Source organism: Pezoporus wallicus, unplaced genomic scaffold, assembly GCF_028554395.1.
Source record: "Pezoporus wallicus isolate ANWC-B61680 ecotype Strahan unplaced genomic scaffold, APGP_CSIRO_Pwel_v1 scaffold_7402, whole genome shotgun sequence".
In the NCBI taxonomy this organism is placed as follows: Eukaryota; Metazoa; Chordata; class Aves; order Psittaciformes; family Psittacidae; genus Pezoporus; species Pezoporus wallicus.
The window spans coordinates 4,271,724-4,289,304 of NW_026641037.1; the positions used below are offsets into that span (position 1 = coordinate 4,271,724).

A 17,581-nucleotide genomic window follows, 5' to 3' on the forward strand; every position below is an offset into this window, starting at 1 on the left:
CCCGCCGGACTCCTCCGCCGCGCCCCGCCTCCCGCGGAACAGCGTTCCAGGCAGCCGCGTTCCGGGACGGCCCCGTGCTCCCTGCGCCAGCCGCCGGGCGGCGCCACGGCACCGGCACCACCGCCCACTGACCGGCCCCCGGGGCGTCCTTGCTCAACGTGGCGCTACGCCGGTCCATCCCAACCACCGGCACACGGCCGCACGCCCCTCCACCAGCACCCCTGCGCATCCCTCCGACCATCCCCACACTGCCCTGCCTCTCCATCCATCCATCCATCCATCCATCCACCAACCCACCCATCCCCATCTATCCATCCATCCATCCCATGTTGCTCAGCACGGAGACATGCCTCTCTGACACCCATCTCCAACCCTCTCACTCCCTTAGGAGCCACCACCCCACCATTAACACACAGCACTAATAAAACCCGGGGCACATTTGAACACAACACCTCGAGCCCTGCACTACTGCAAGGAGCCCTGACAGAGGGACAACACACAGGGATGTGAGCCCTGGCAGAGCCCACAGCAGCACCGATGGCTACAGGGGCCGGTTTCACTCACCAGTTTGGCCTGGCACAGATACTATCCCTGGGAAGCAAACAGTGCTGGCAGTGAGACATGTGAAACCCTGTCCCGGCAGCAGGCAATAGGGGCAGAGGTTCTGTGTGTCCCTCCAGGGAAAGTGGCAAGCTCCAGGGCCAAGGTTGTCCCTGTACCTTGTAATACACCTAGCCCCACGCAGGATCTCCATCCCCAGCACACCAAACACTGCATATGAGGAATGATGGTGACAAAGAGGGATCTTGGATGTCGAGATGTAGCAATGTACCTCAGATGCCATGAGGTAGCTGCCAAAATTTGGCCAGAGTCTGGGCATCTCTGCAGGATGGAGAACATTGCTTGCCCAGCCAGGGAACCATCAAATGGGATTTGGCAGCAGCCACTGCGGCCAGTCTGGGTCAAGATGAGAGAGAAGGTTAAATTAATAAACAACTTGACCTCTTCATGCACAGTGAACTGATCTATGAACCATTTCTCTTTTATCAGTGCTGGGTTAAGGCCAGACATTTTTGACTAACTCAGTACTGTGTGTCAGTTGTAACTGGAGAATAACCTGGCTAATACTTGGAAAACACAGGTACTACCTACACAGGCAGGCAAAGCTTAACTTCAGGTATTGTCCACCAGCAGCATGGCAGTGTGCAACACCCTATGGGCAGGAGTGGTATTTTCTCATGCTCAGCAATACGTGATGCCTCCCTATGATAAATGCTCAGTAAGAAGACAAAGTTCTTTCTTTCTTCTCATTTTCAAAGCCAGCAACCATACAGCATGAATTTCCCACGTACATCTGAACCCTTGCCATGTTCATCCCTGGCTCTGCCACCACTGCCAGCCTGGCCCAGTCCCTCCTTTGCTTCCTAAAGGCAAATGAGACAGATGAAAGGGGACTCAATATTCACCTTTTCATTTACATAAGGTACTTCAGTGAAAGGCTGGTGGGCTGCAGACAGCATGCAGTGATTTAGTAAATTCATTTTTAATCAAGTCATCTTTAATGAAACCATTTCAGGTCTTTATGTGGGCACTGAAGCAGTAACGTAAGTGCTCATTATTGTATTTCTTTTGTACTTCAGTTAAAAGTTACCTTCCTTCTACACTGCATAATCATCAACCAGAGCAGCCAGCCAGTCCGGCCTTTCCCCATGCCTTGGGTCTGGCAGCACTTCTAACTCCACAGCCAAGGCACACGCAGTGCTGTTTCCAGGCTGTCCAACCAGGGGCAAAATGGTTCAATAATCCCATCAGCACAGCCCTGGCAGCACGGCCTCGGTACCGCCAGGGTTCTTGGCTGGTGACACAGCCACTGGTATGGATTGCGGGGCTTGATGCACCTCCATGGGACATGGGCAGCCACAGACAGCGGCATAAACTGGAAACAGAGACACACAGAGGCAGGCAGAAGTGCTGGTGTGGTGAGAAAAGGAGGCTCAGGCTTGCTTCATGGCCTGCAACCCTCTGTGCATCCTGGGGCAGTGAAGTTTGAAGGTAAGCTGAAGAGCAAAGATGTGTGCATTTTCATTGGAATGTTTTTCCCACACGTTGCCCTTTTTCCCACACCATTCCCCATTTCCAGACTGAAGCGCTCCAGAGACAGTCACTGCAGATATCTCCTGCCACCTTTGTGGGAGCTGATGAAGAAATGCCCAGATTTCCCTCATTCTTGCAACAGAAACATTTCTGAGCTCTCCATAAACACTAAGGAATTATTTCCGTACACTGATAGCAGCAGCACAGTGAGGATCACTTAGAGCAGAGAAGTGATGAAGGAGGTACAGATTGGGTGATCCCAGTGACAGAGACATCAGAGCCTCAGCTAGTCTTAACTATCTATTTCTAACTGCCATGTTTCTCATCCCAGTCTTAATGCTCTGCTGTGCCTACCTCAGCAAGACAGGCTTCTTCTGGTTTTACCTAAATACGACAACCTGCTTCTTCTAGAAGACATTTATGTGTGGATTAATTGCACGCAGTGAAAAGGGCCACATCAAGATAAATGATGTCACAAGATAATTAAAAGGCAGCTTGGCACCTGTGCGTACCTGCCAAGAGCACAGACAGCCAAGGAGAACACAGAGGAGAGGGGCATGCTGCTGAGAAGTCCAGTAAACCTGTTAATTTGCAGCCCACTTCCATATAATGAAGCAGCTGCAAAGTGAAGACTATTTTCGCTGTTGGGCCTCGCTTTTACAACTCAGGTCTTTGACAGCAGTGCTCAGGATGGAGTGCAATGCTGTCCTGGGACAGCAAGCACCACCTGTGCATCACCGAACCTCTTGCTTCTCCATTGAAGACTGTTAACTGAGTGCTCAATGCTGCCGGCTGTTTGGAGGGTAGCCATAGCTTCAGGACTTCTCACAAAACCATTGCGTAAATGAAGTAAAATCTGCTGTCCTTCTTGCACACTATAAGCACTGACTTGTGTCAAAAGGCCTGGCTTCCCTCCCAGCCTCTTCTGCCTTCAAGCCAAACCACTGTTCCAGTTCTTGATGCAAATCCTGAGGATTATTTAGCAGCAGCAGCTCTTTTCTAAAAGCCAACTACACCAGTGCATTCTTGCCTAAAGGAAACATTGTTCTTTCTGGACAACTTTTGCTCCATTTTCCTGTAAGGCAGCTCTGGGAGATCTCAGGGCTGTGTCTCTGAAATATTCATGTGATGGCTATTCATTATTCATGTAGGCTCACAATGCTTGCTTGATTCAGTGGTACTGCCAGCCTCAGCCTGACAAGCAGACCCATTAAGAACCCCCCCAAATCACCCCTGCAAGAACACAAAGACAAGTTTGCTCTGTGCACAACTGCAGCTGCTTGAACCCCCTTCTTTCCAGCCTTAATCAGAAGCATGCCAGCACAGTAAGAAAAGGGGGAACCTGCTCTGCAAGCTGCTGGTGAAGGCCTTGGTCCCCTCTAGAAAGAGCAGCACCCTGGGGAAGCTCTGAAGTGTGGCCCAGGCTGAGCCCTGACAAAGCACAAATCCTGCTAGAGCCCTCGAGCAAGTGTTTTAGACTCTGCTAAAGATAAAAATCACTTCCCTGCCTGACAGGGTGAGGGAAGATTAATTAGAAAGAGCTGCCTACATCTTCGACAGTGCAAAGTGACGGGCAGGATCTGTCAGGGGATTTCTCCAGCTCCCTTTGTGTTGGCTTTGCCTGGGCAGGCTCACCCTGCTGCCCACCGCTGCCTGCTCTATCTTCCCCTCCACACAGGCAGGGATGGCCCCATGGTGGTAGTCCCTAGTATGGGGCTTCGAGCGGAAGATGCCGCCCCGACACCACCTCTGCACGCACTGGCTGGCAGCATGGCGGGAGGACGGGCAGAGGCACAGCCCCACCGTCCCAGCAAGCACCCCCGCGGGTGCCGTGACCCCTGCGGGAGGAGAGCTCTGTGCCCCTGGCTGCCGGCTGCCCTTCTAATTATAGCTGTGGGCGCAGGAAGCGCCGGGGCCGCCTGTGCAGGAAGCGGGTGTGCCGCCTGCAGCAGCTGAAAAACAACCGTGGTGGAGGTGTGCCACCACTGCCATGGCCCTGGCGACCCTGGCGCTGCCACTGGGCTGCGGCACCCTAAGCTGCACCGGCATCGCTCTCAGTGCACACAGGGGGATCCAAGGCATCACCACATGGACTCCCCACAGTCCTCACACCACTGCACCATCACCCCAGAAACCCCACCAGCACACGGTGGCTGGCAGAATAGGATGCTGATCCCCTTTGGAAGGGCAGGAGGGTAGCAGGGGTGTCATGAGGCATCCATTACTGGCTGTTAAGGACCCTTCTCCCTGAGCAGGAGATCCTGTTCCCTACCCCACCAGCTCATCTCCCGCTGCCCCAGACCACAGCAGCATGCAGCCATCTACAGCCAGTGCTGGTGAGACCTGGATGATGGCCAGCAGGGCTGGAGGATGTAGCATCCTGCCTGCCCCCACTGATGGCCCACAGGGCCCAGGTGCTGTTCAACCTTTCCATTTCATGGAAAATCCTGACAGTTCAGAATTTCCTTTGTTCCAGTCCGGAACAAAGAATCGAAACGTTGACATTTAGCATAGTTACAGTCTGTGAAATACTTTGCTTTGGAAAATACTGAAATGCCAGTTTGAAATGTTTCGCTTTGACTGTGTCACCCCAGCTGCTGTTGCACGAGCTCCATTGCTATCTGGGGGGTTTACATAAGCTGACAAAACCAACACATTCCCATGAATTATTTAGGGCTTGTCCTATCAACTTTTCTCAGCATCTTTTCCTTCTACTCTTCCCCAAGCAGAGACTCACATCAGCTCCAGTTCTGGCTGCTGGGCACAAAGCATGGCTACTCTCAGTAAGGTTGCACTCTCTTCCATTGGGCAGATGCTGTCCCTGGGCAGCCAGCATGGGCAGCCCAGCATCCTCCTCCAACAGAGGCAGTGGGGAACTGCCCACCTGCCTATGCCTCAGCAGGGCAGCTTGCACCCCAGAGCCCATGGGCTCATTCTGGAGTGTAACCATGGTCTCCAGCACTGACCAGAGCAGCAAGGGGCAGAGGAGGATGAAGCAGGGCAGGGGCAGCGGTTCTGCCAAGAGCCAAGTGCAGCAGTCACTGCACTGCCCGCATGGGGCTGTGGGGAGAGATGGTATCTGACAGACTTTCCCACACCTTGCACAAGCCCTCCCAGTGCATGCATGCAGGCAGGTGATGCTCAAGAGCTGCTGGGGTATTGCATAAAGAGAGCAGGCTGCTGGACTCCCCCAGGCTACAGGGCCATGCAGATAACCCCCCGGTATAAATGTCCTACATAGCATGGGTGCTGCTGGCCTTGCAGGTAAGGAGTGAGCCTCGTGCTCACTAGGAACCAGGCAGCATGCCCTGGCTCCCCTCTTACTGTGCCTCAGTCTCTCCTCCTGATAGTGAAACACAGACATCCAATGTCACGGGAATAGCGCTACGCTTAGGGCAGGTGCCCCAAGCTTCCTGCTGCTGGACTTCATCCAAACATTGTGGCACAACCCCTCAGCCAGCGTGGGGCGAGGAGGAGTCAGCATTTTGTTTGGGAATTGCCGTCACAGGCCACCATGACTTGCAATGTACTCTTCTGCTGCTGAAGCATGCATCGATCCTCCATGCTCAGGACTGAAGCAGCCACTGCACAGCAGGAAATAGATGGTCCTGAAGATAACTGGGCCCATTAATGAAGCAAGGAAGGCTGCAATGGTCTGGCACACCAACTGGTGAGCAATCATGGCAAGGAACTGAGCTGTGACAGTTTCCATCCTCGAGCAGGGCTGTAACGCTAAGACACCTTCCCTGCTGCTGCACTTTCAAGCTGGCCCAGAGGCAGCTACGCCAAGGATGCTGCTGCTCCCAAACCAACACATGAAGCCCCCAGTGGGTCTCTAAGGGGCTGATAAGGGAACCTCTGCCCCAAGAAGGCAAAGCAGAACTGGGGAGGTGGTGAGGAGGGCAAGGGGGTCAGGGTTCCTCCTCAGCTTACACACCACTGGGGCTTGTAGAAAGGTGTGCCCAAGTGCTGTTGGAGAGACACAGGGATTGGCAGCCTGTGCAAACCACACTGTGAAAATTGAAGGTCTTCATTTCTGAACCCAGGTCACTTCCATCAGGACAGCAGAGTTCAGCACGGCTCTGCAAGCCGTGGCGGTAATGACTCTGTGGGAGTCATTACCACAAGTGTCCATGCACCAGCCCCCCCAGCACTAACCTCCCTCTGGAGGCAGGGCTGCAGGGAGGCCTGGCGGGATCCTCCCTTGCTCCATCCCGCCCAGAGCACATCCCTGCCTGTGGAGCCACCAGCCCCGGACCCAGGAAGGGCTCCTCTGCCCATAGCCGGAAGGAGGAAAAAAAAGCAATTCCTGCTCGCACAGAGAGGCTGCCGGGCCCATGCATTTCAGGGCAGCAGCCAGGGATGGTCTCGGCCTTGCGGCTCGCAGGCACTGTTCAGGGAGGTGGCAGAGCTGAGCACGGGCATGAACTGCGGGCTCTCACCACACTGGTTCAGCAGGACAGGCCGAGGGGAGAAGGCAGCTCTGGGGGCACTGCAGGAGTGCCACGCCTCATGTGAGTTTCACGTCACCATAACCCGCTGGATTTATTCTCTGTGCACAGCAGAGTTTTCACCTTGCAAGACAAAGGAGACAAAGGAAAAGCACTTCAGATGCTTCTGGAGGTGAAGTGAATAAACGGTACAAACCATCTCCTGGTATTCAGGAGGATGGTCCTGCAGGCTGTCAGGAGCTGCCTGCAACGGACTGCAGCATGGCACACATTCCTTCCTGCCCTCCACACTAGCAGTGCCGCAGGGTCTCCGGATGGGTGCCCTGCCCCCAGCCCATGTCAGGCCAGGCAGGGCTGAACTCAGGGACCCCAGCTGGGGCGGTTGCTGCTGGGCACCACCAGCTGGGGTGGACTTCAGCCCCTCACCGGCCCCTCTGGACTCCTGTGGAGTCCCATGGGACTGTGCTCCAGAGGCCAAGCAGGCATCTCAGTGGGTGCTAGGCTTTACACCAAGGGGCCAAGGCAGCTTCCTCCGCCATGCAACAACTCCTGTGCATTGACTACTGTGTGCCCAGCCCACGCAGCAGTTTTCCCATAGGAAAATCAGAGCATCAACACACTCACTTCTCAGGGCCAGCCACAGCCTTCCTAACACTGCAAAAGTGCTGCACTGCTGAAGGCAGGAAATGCAGTGTGTTGCAGATCCACACCCACCACCCGCCTCTGGAAACCGTGGATTCGGCCAGGCGTCCCGTGGTACCGGCTGTGGCCGAGCAGCCTCAGGGGATGGCGCTGATGACGCTGCCCTCCAGGGAGGGGGAATTTTGGAAATGTAAGCAAATGAGAGATGCTTTGAACAATTTGACGCCTGTCTCAAGTAGTTACTTGCAGTTCTCAAGTAATCTGCTAGATGGCATAATGCTATAACAATAACAATGATAACAACCATAATGATAACTATACACGGGTTGATTTTAATTGATCCAAACTCCAGAAATGATTTGTTAAATAATTTAAGCAGGCCTTTACATATCGCACTGCACACGTATGTACCACTTCCTTTTTGTTGAGCTTTTATTCAAACACTGACAAAGTGCTGTTCTCCACAACCTTGGAATTTCTCTTCTTTCTGGCAAAGGACATGATACATAAGAAGCTCTAGCAATGACACAGAGATCAACTTTCTCATTATGTCTGTGCCTGTACTCGAACAACCCCAGCAAGAAATTGCAAGACAGCTTCTTGTTATGCTGCTGCTGCGTGTAAATAAAGAGCAAAGCATTACTCATGCATAATAGCTTTTAAATGCTGCAGGCTCTTCAGCTCTCAGAGCCGTACTAACCAAATCAAAGGGAAAATTATGTTGCAAGAGTGGGGCTCCTGCACTGCACGCCCTGGCCCGGAAAGCTGCCGGGGTTCGGGTTCTCCCGGAGTGTGAGGCCCCACAGTGGCTTTGAGATTTTTATCATTCTGGGAGGTTTTGAGCTGCCGGTTCCAGCACACACACACCCCCTCCCCCCGGGCCCCGCAGCTCTTTTCATTCTTCCGGCCTCGGGAGCCTGGCCATGGGTACGGCTCCCGTAGGGACGGAGCCGAACAGCAGGCGCGGGGATCGCGCTGACCGCGGGCAAGGACACCGCGGGCAAGGACCCCGCGGGGCCCTCCTCTCAGTCCGGAGCGCAGGTGCCAGAGCTCCCGCTGGGGGCCGCGCTCCGCGGGCCGGTGCGAGAGGGAATACGAGGGGGCCGGGTTGGCACCGCCCCGTGCCCGCCCCCAGCCCGCCCGGGCCGGGGCCGGGGCGCCGCGGCGGGCGGCGCAGACCGGCGGTGGCGGGCGGGCGGCGAGCAGCGCGCCGCCGGCTCGGCGGGCCGCGGGCAGCGGGCGCTCCGCCCTCGGTGCGCGGGGCCTCCCCTCTCCGCGCCCGCGGAGCGCCTGCGCCCCCCTATATCTACGACCGCGGCGGCCCGCAGCCCGCAAGGATGTGAGGCGGGCGGGTAGCCCAGCCGCCGCCGTCGCCGTGGCATGCCCCCCCGCGCCCGGAGCCGTCGTCGCGGCGCCTAGCCGCGGCTCCGCGGGGCGATGCTGCCCTGGAAGCGGAGCAAGGTGGAGCTGGTGGCGGGCGAGGCGCGGCGGCAGAGCAAGCCCAAGGGGTACGCGGTGAGCGTGCACTACTCGGCGCTCACCTCGCTGGCCCGCGCCTGCCCCGAGAGCGCTCTGCACCGTGTGGGCAGCATGTTCCGCTCCAAGCGGCGGAAATTCCGCGTGACCAGCGAGGATCCCACGTACACTGTGCTCTACCTGGGCAACGCCACCACCATCCAGTCCAAGGGTGAGGGCTGCACCGACCTGGCCGTCTGCAAAATCTGGAGCAAGAGCGAAGCGGGCCGGCAGGGCACCAAGATGAAGCTGACCATCAGCGCGCAGGGCATCCGCATGGCCCACGCCGAGGACAAGGGGCTGCGCCGGCCAGGCCACCTCTACCTGCTGCACCGGGTCACCTATTGCGTGGCCGACCCGCGCCTGCCGCGCGTCTTCGCCTGGATCTACCGCCACGAGCTGAAGCACAAGGCGGTGATGCTACGGTGCCACGCCGTGCTGGTCTCTAAGCCCGAGAAGGCGAAGGCCATGGCCCTGCTGCTCTACCAGACCTCGGCCACAGCGCTGGCCGAGTTTCGCCGGTTGAAGAAGCGGGACGACGCGCGGCACCAGCAGCAGCAGCTGGTGGGCGAGCAGAGCATCCCGCTGGTGCCGCTGCGCAAGCTGCTCAACGGGCAGTGCTGCTACAAGCCGCCGGTGGAGCGGAGCCGCAGCGCGCCCAAGCTGGGCTCCATCACGGAGGACCTGCTGGGCGAGGAGCAGGAGGAGCGGGCCATGCACTGCGACTGCGAGGACATCCTGGAGGCGCTGGGCGAGCCCGAGGGCGAGCTGCTGCGCGCCGGTGCCGGCCGCGGAGAGGGCCAGGAGCTGGGCCAGCTCCTCCGCGACCTGGGCGAGCTCAGCCTGGGGAACGACTTGCGCTCGCTGCGCGCCGACCTCCGCGTCCGCCGGCTGCTCTCTGGCGAAAGCACGGGCAGCGAGTCCTCCCTGGAGAGCAACGGCCCGGACGGCGCCGCCCCACCCTGCAACGGCGCCGAGCAGCCGCCCCCCGGCGACCCCGAGACCGGATGAGCGCACGGCCGCGCCGGGGGTCCGCGGGCCATTCCGGGAGTGCGCGGCGCCGCCGGGGCGCATCGGGTTCCCTCCGGTCCTTCCGGGAGTGCACGGCCCCGCCGGGAAGCACTGGGCCCCCTCCGGCAGTGCACGGCCCCGACTGGCGCGCTGGGTCCCCTCCGGGCCCCGCCGAGATAGCCTGGCCCCGCCGGGCCCCGTCTCGGGCGCTGACGGTCCCTCCGGGCTCCCTGCGGCGCCCCCGCGTCCCGCCGCATCCCGGACAGCGACACCGGAGCCGGGCCCCAGCCCGCCGTGGCCCGAGGAGGGGAGGCTGCCGCGGGCTGTTTACCTCCGGCTCAGCCCTTGAAGATCTGCCAAATTCCTGGAATAGCTTTCCCGGGGGAGGGCGGCGGGAGGGAGGTGTTGCACCTTGTTTACAGTCAGAAATCTCACATCCGAGAGGGCCCCCCGCCGTTTTCTCCATTAAAGTCACTCCATTGTGCTGTTGTGTCCGAGAGGTTTGCACTGTTGTGAAGGTTTTGTTTTTTTAATTATTGTTGTTTCTAAGTTAGACCTTTTTTGGGGCCCCAGTCCTGTCCCCGGTCTCAGTGCTCTAGATCTTTTGCTGTGCAAAAGAAGACTCTACTTGTGGCTGTTCACCTGTATATAGGGAAATGTATGCAAATACATTTTGTTATTTTTAAGAACACCACCATTGCGATCTCCTCTGTTTGCACATACATGAAGAAAATAAAGATGACAGTAATTTAAAAGAAACTGGGGTCACTGTGGTGATCTGGCCTCTGTGTGCATTCCTGTAAGGAAATGCGGGGGGGTGGAGGGAGGGAAGGAGGAAGATCCCGTGGGATGTGTTGTAGCTGCAGGAGTTCACTGCACAGAAAGGCCCTTGAAAACACTGATCACGATTCCTGAGCCAAGTGGAAATCTTACCCTGGGGAAACAGCACCGGGGACTTAAGGTTTCATGAGACACAGGGATGAGGTTTTTTCTTTCTGCAGCCTTTGATGACAGGGGCAGGAACGTGTGAGAAGCCTCGTGTCGGGGGCTCTGGCTGGATTGTAGGCTCAGCTTGAGCAGCCCTCACGGAGTTTGCATTTGTTCCCTGCTGCTGGAGCTGGTCTCTCCCAGCTCGCAGTGCCAGCCTGAGACAATTTCATATTTAGCTGTAAATCTGTTTGTAAGTGGCAGGCTCCCGGGGCAGTAGGGATGTTCCGGTTTCATTTGTTCCTGAGTAGAGGTATCAATTAAAGGGTAATTAATCAGGCATTTCTGATGCCTAAATGTTTTCCACTGTGCTGCAATGGGGTGAGTTGCAGGAATGTCAATGAAAAGCCCAACCAGCTGTCAGGGCCAGGCCACACTCCTTGTGCAAGGAGCCAGCTTCCAAACTTGTAAATACCCCATTAAAACAGATTGCAAAATCTGCCACCACACCAGGGAGAAGCTTCTACCATTGCCTCAGCATGAGTCAGCCCGAGGAGGGTGGCACGCCGGGGTGGTTTGCACGGGAAGGGGTAATGGTGAGAGGGGGACTCCCCATCCAAACAGGCACCTTCCTGCCCAGGTCACGCTCGGCATGGGCAGCAGGATGCAGCAGGTGACTGTGGCCACTGCTGGATTTGTCACTGTTGAGACATGCCTCGCAAAAGTGCATCTTGCTGCTCCTTCTCAGGCAAAGCTCCTTTTGCCTTTTCTGGCGAGAGAAGGGGCAGGTAATGAGAGGAAAATGAAACACCAGAGAGGCCTTATCCTGCAGTGCTTTCCCCAGGGTGGGAGCTGCAAGGCTGACTTGCTTACAGGGGGGACCCTGGGGATCACAAGTGCCCTAGGTCTATGCCCAGAGTGCTCTGCCACTGCTTGCTGTCTCCTGGGACGGAGCGAGCAGGTAGTACTTGGAGCAGGGCATGCCAGGGGAATTCACAGGCTGGCTTGAGCTAACCTCAGTTGCTGAATGACCGGGAAGTGTTTGCTGTACATCCTCCATGTGTGCTTTAAAGGTGGTTAATGGCATTAGCTCAGTCAATTCCTTTCCTCTGTTCAGAAGAGCCATCGTGTCTGCAGCAGTAAAGAGAGGTTTTTGTTGCATTCGGGAGCTGCATTTCCTGAGCAGCACCAGAAGCAGCCAGGGCCTAAAGCGGTCCTGCTTGAAGCCATTAGGAGGGTTACTATGTATTTTCCTTAGACTCCTGTACAGATCATTAGCTGTAAATGTAGGGTCCAAATCCTTTTGTGGCTGAGATATTTTGGTAGTAGAGCCACTGGAAAAAAAAAACCACATACAGATACCTGCAGTGGTAGTGCCAGGTTATTATGTGTGCTTAACTGCCATGGCCCCTCTGTAGCAAGATGCATGGGCCTGCAAATGACAGCATGTGCATGTGAGGAGAAAAAAGGTCATATTTTCTGCATGGCAAGTTTAAGGAGCATCTTCCAGAATAAAGAGAGGAGGAGAGAGCAAGACCTTCTCTGCAGTAAGTTTGAGTGAAGAGCTGAGCTGCTAATGATTTTCTTTTGAAACAAGTAGCTTCTTGCCGAGCTGAAAAGCCTACTGCTGGCTGATGGGGAGGCAGCCCAGGAGAAGCACAGGGCTTTGGAAAAGGCTTCTTGTGGGACACACAGGCTCTGCTGCCTGCTGCAATGCCATTCTTGTCCCAGGCACTGCTCCTGCTCCCATTGGTAGAGGACAGACTGTTCTGTGGTCTCTGCTCAGTGCTGGGGCCGCTCCCTGCAGACAACGTGTAGCGTTCCCCTAGGCGTGGCATGTCCCCTGCTCAGGCTGTAGGCAGAGATGCACAGTCCCCCATCCATCAGGCTCCATTCATCAGTGCTAAGTCAGCTTTACAGCTGGCGATGGTGAATCAGTCCCTGACACAGCTGAGGCGTGTGGGCTGCGCAAAGAGCAGCGCAGCCCCTGGAACTGCTCTGTGACAGCCAGCAGCCCCATCCCACTGCTGCTTCCTAAGGATGGGCTAGCAAAGGGAGAGCAAAGGCAGCCTGGTTGCTCTGCTGGTAGGTTTGGACTGTGTGGGGAAGTCAGATGTGGGAGCAGATGTTTGCAGAATTACATGTCAAGCATTGCTATCTGCCACTGCTGCAAATCACTGCCCTGCTCACTGACACATCAGTCATGGCTTGGTGGGCCACAGTCCTGCCTGGGGTCGGGCAGCCCTTACAGCATGGTATGGTTGAATGCTGAGCTTCACACAGGTCTGATCTAGCAGGCAGCATGTGATGAATTGGCTAGAAAATACCCATAACAAATGATGTAACACCAGGAAAGGCAATGATCCTACTCTACAGGCTTCAGCTTCTGGTCTCAATCTGGCACATAGGACTGATACTTTGGCAGGGCAGCTTAGGTACTGCACCAGGTGCCTGAGATTTACTGAGCATGTCATGGCTAAACAGAGCATGTAATTATTCCAGGCAATAATGATGATTTCCAGAATATGAAGAGATTAAGGGGAAAAGAGCACTTGTTGCTGATACTGTTTGTTCACTGTGTATTTGCTGGTGTACTACAGACTTGCTCTTGGACATAGGTAATGAGGTGAGGGGGGGCGGCACACACAAATGTGGAAGTGTTTGCAAGATCCCACGTGCAGCTTCTTGTTTTGATCTTAGCATGCCCTTCTCCTGTCCTCACATATTCCTCAGCCACAACAGGAAAAAATATCATTGACAACCAGAAAAATTAGCCAGTCATCAAGTGGAATGAGCCAGGACACGGTGTGACTTTTAGCCCAGACTGCAGGACTGATTTAGATCCAGAATTATTTGCAGTTCAGTTTGGAGACATGCCCTGCATGGGGCACATCCAGTTTGCTGGGCCAGGGGCAATGCTGCAGGAACTGCTGAGGGCTGCTTTGGGCTTCCAGGTGTGAGGTCTGGTCACATGTCACCAGGTCAGTGGTGAAACCCTCTTGTTTTTGAGGTCTACAGGCAATAATACCCAGTACTGACATTATGGCTCCAGCCCCTAGGTGGTTCCAAGTCACCTTCAGCACATACGCTGCAACTCATGCAGGAAGGCGTCAGGACTTCCTCCTTGGCGGTGTGTTGGGGAAGAGCACCTGACCTGTCCCACTGCTGTTAGTCATCCCTAAGACACCACAACTGCCCCATTTCCTAGTTCTTGGTCATCACACCATATCCCCCACTACTTAGTGGGGAAACACCATAAATTTCAGCCTGCAAATTAGGCACAGGGCAGGCCTCCTTCCTACCTTCAAACCACCCAAGGGGGTGTGGGTGACAGCACTGCACAGACCCTGGTTTTCTTGGGCAAAGGTAACCAGGATCCCATTGGTGACCTGTGGTTCTGCAAGCGATGCGCAGTGCCGGCCAGCTGTGCCTCACCTCCCACTTCTGGAGCTGGGAGGAAAATATCCCTGTGTTTCCAAGGCCAGAAGCAGCCCCAGCTCCTGCAGAGCTCATGTGCCATGAAGGCGGCTCCCCCTCCTCACCCCAGCCGCTGGTAGCAGCAGGGGCTGTTTTCCCCAGCAGCTGGAGAGAGATGATGTGCAGGGACAGGAATGCTAGGGCAGCCAGGCAGCCAGGGCAGGGCATGGACAGCATGGGGTCCCGGAGGCCAAGCCAGGTCAGTTCATCTGCACCGCTCAAGAGAGCTCAAAGAGCTCCATGGATGAGCTGACCTGGCCTGGCCTCTGGGGTTATGCTTCTCTCATAGCTCCATCACCCACCTCAGGCCAGGTGACACCTCTAGCTTGCTGGCTAGTGGCTAACAGGGGGCTGCGTCTTTGTTAATGCCCTGCAGGGTGCTTGCTGGGGGGGTGGGGTAGGTGGAATTTGCTGCTGCTACGGCCCAGTGTGAAATCAAAGCTTCGCATTCAAAGAACCATGACATTCCCCTTTGCCAGTGGGGGCTCTGCCTGGCAGGAGAGCTACAAAAACACATGGAGAAACAGTTATATAATGAAGGACATGGGCCCAGTCCTGCCCTCAGCTCAACACTGCAGCTCTGTAAGGAGCTGAGCTTCAGGCTGCAGCTGCCCAGGACCGTCCAGGATCACTGCTCTCCATGCTGCTGCTGAAGGGTGGGGGCAGCAGAATGGCTGCAAACCCCTTTTTCCCAAGCTGGGAGATGCCCTGTGTACTCAGCCTTGGTAAGCCAGAGCCCAGCTTCCATCTGTGGACTTAAAACAAGTCCCATAGCAGGAGCTGGGCAAAGTCTGGGGTGGAATAGCACAGAACTGCTGAAGGGCAGGGACTGTTTGATGCAGGCATTTGGGCTTTCATGCTACTGTCCTTTATCTCTGTCCCAGGCATCCCAGATGTGGTGGCACATATGGGGACACATCATTTGTCCCCACACCCTGAACATGTCCTCAGCTCCATGGGAAGGACATGAGCTCTCCCCTCACGAATTGGCCCCAGAAAAGGGCTGTTCTTATAGAGCTTCTCCCATGTTCTCCTGCTGCAAAATGAAGGGCAGCTGGGCAGCCTGCCTCTTGCACCTGATCCTGTTGCCATCCCACATAGAGGGGTGATATGCTTGTCATCATGTTCAGATCTGTAAATACCTGCTCTTTGGTGTGGGTACTCTGAAGACCCAAGGGGATGCAAGTGGATGCTCTGGGATGGGACTCATCGCTCTTCCCATGGCACCGTGAAGTTGCACACAGTCTGCTCGGATGCGTGAGCAAGTTAAACTGTGACATTAATTAGAGCTGACAGCGTTCCTGGAGGGAACCAACAGAGCAACAGCATGAAGCCATTGCTGCTGGGTCTGTGAGCAGAGCAGAGCTCTGCGGCAGGCTGGCCTGGGCATGCCATGGCCCTCAAGTCCTGCTACATTGAGCTTCTTGCTCATGCCAGCTCCAGAAATCATGGTGGGAGGTACACCCTCAGCCCCAAGGGACAGGAGATGTGGTGCCTGAATCCAACCCTGGTAGTTGCCTCCTGCTGAGCATCTGCCCAGTATCGCTGTGCCCTTTCCAGTCAGCCCTGCCTGCAGCTGGGCACTGCCTTTTCCAGCCCCGCATGCTCCCCTCCAGCTCTCTCCTCCTGCTGTGGTCCCCAGATTGCTCCAACCCTCAGGACTGCTGTCTGTCACAGCGATTTTCCTATCCCAATTTCATGCTGAGTAAGGGCTGCCAGTCACTGCTGTTTCAGCAAGTGCCAACAAGAACTGTCTGCGCTGGCACACAGTGCAGGCAGCCCAAAGCTGTGAGGGCTCCTCCTCCTCTGGGCAAGGAACAGTTAAGGGAATTAGGATTAAAAGGTGATACAAATAACTTGGTAGCTCCTGTAGGAAGATTGCGATTTAGCTTCATTATCATAATTACATTTTCAATCTCTCTGCTAATAATTATGAAACAATAGAGCCAAAAGCGAATGCATCTGCCTGCTTTCCCCACCACTGACTTCTCATTCTGCTGCTTAAAACAGGTCCACGGGGACAGCAAAGAGTAGGGATGACAGGTAGGGATGTGGTATTTCCCCAGTGCTTCGTTCTGGGCATTGGGAAACCTCATTCCCCTCTGCCTGTTGCAGGGATTTTAACTTCAGCTCCAGGGTGAGCAATGAGATCGTCTGAGAGCAGCCTGCTTTGGTGCGACATTTCCTCTTCCCCTTAAAGCGGAGTGCAGTCTGGAAATACTTGTTTCTGAGCAGGGAGACCTGTGCTTTCTCTGCCCGTGCACATTGTGATTGCGGACTGCAGGGGCAGCTCCATCCATGTCCACCATGGCCAAGGAGATGAGACTGGTGCAAGGCAGTCGGTCCAAGGCAGCTACTGGCAGGAACATTCATTGGCAATAGCTAATTATAGCTGAGCGCTAGTGATGCTGACTTAGGAACATGGACAGGGCTGTGTTTGCCCTGCAGCCTGCTTCTGCATTTGCCTACACAGGAGGAAATGGAGGCTTCCCAGCAGGAGGGTCATGTTCTGGGGTCTATGCCCTGCCCACCACCTTCTCTGGGGTCCTAGGTAAGCCCAAACCCAGGGCAGCTTGCCAGGGCCCCAGCAGCAACAGGCACTGTGACCAGGAGGCAAATGAGCCAGTAGAAGATGCAGTTGCAGAGGGCAGGGTATATGCTGCATCTCCATCACACACAGAACACAGAGGAGCGGCCAGGGCCATGGGAGGTCCTTCTCCATCCCACCATCCGCTTTCAGCTGGGAAGTAGCCTGACCTCCCTGGAGGGATCCCCAGTGCAGGAACATACAGGTACCTGCCCTGCTCTGCCCTGGCTCAGCAGCAGCAGCAACACCCATGTCCATGTCCTGCATCCGCAATACCTCTGCTCATCCAGCTCTGATCAGTCCAGGGCTGGGGCAGGTCTGTGTGCTCGGACTACCCCAGGGGCAATCTGCCACTGTCCCTGCAGGTGACACTGTCCCATCCTGCCTCCTGCCTGCCACACTCCTCCAGCAAGTTGTGGGATGAGATCTGAGCTGCTTATCTTCGGTGCTGCTCTGATCTAATTTTACTTTCTTAAGCAATGTCCAGGCTTGTCTTGTAACGCAAAGGCTCAGCACGGCAAGGAGGGGAGTCCCTGCACCAGCGCAGCAGTTATCCCCATACGACTGCTGCAAAAAGCCTCTGTGGCTCCAGTGCTGGCTGGAGTGAGGTCTCAGCAGACCTAGTAGAGCATACAGTGTGCTACAGCAGTGCAAGAGACCCTAAGGTCCACCAAGATATGCTGGAGCTGCAGCCAGGAGGTACACAGCCATTGCTAGGAAAGGCCACCAAAGATCTGCATTCTCCCCTTTTGGACTCCCAGCCCAGCCCCACAGAGACCTCTCAATTACTGCTGCTTTGAAGTGAGCTGAACCCAGCTGCCTCTGCTTGGCTTTCACTGCTCTTACTGAAGAAACACCAAGGAAACCAGACCCTCCA

The 17,581-nt window shown here is 55.7% G+C and overlaps 1 protein-coding gene across 1 annotated transcript; it reads left to right on the forward strand.

Moving 5' to 3' along the window:
- The first annotated feature begins 8,501 nt into the window (after positions 1-8,501).
- FAM43A (family with sequence similarity 43 member A) lies at positions 8,502-10,472 on the forward strand. Its single transcript, XM_057421769.1, has one exon. It carries the CDS (start codon positions 8,625-8,627, stop codon positions 9,711-9,713), a length of 1,089 nt encoding a protein of 362 aa, XP_057277752.1. The 5' UTR covers positions 8,502-8,624; the 3' UTR covers positions 9,714-10,472.
- Positions 10,473-17,581: the final 7,109 nt, after the last annotated feature.

Bases quoted from the DNA above. Each gene is read 5' to 3' on its own strand.
- FAM43A (XM_057421769.1), top strand. From the start codon at position 8,625: ATGCTGCCCTGGAAGCGGAGCAAGGTGGAGCTGGTGGCGGGCGAGGCG.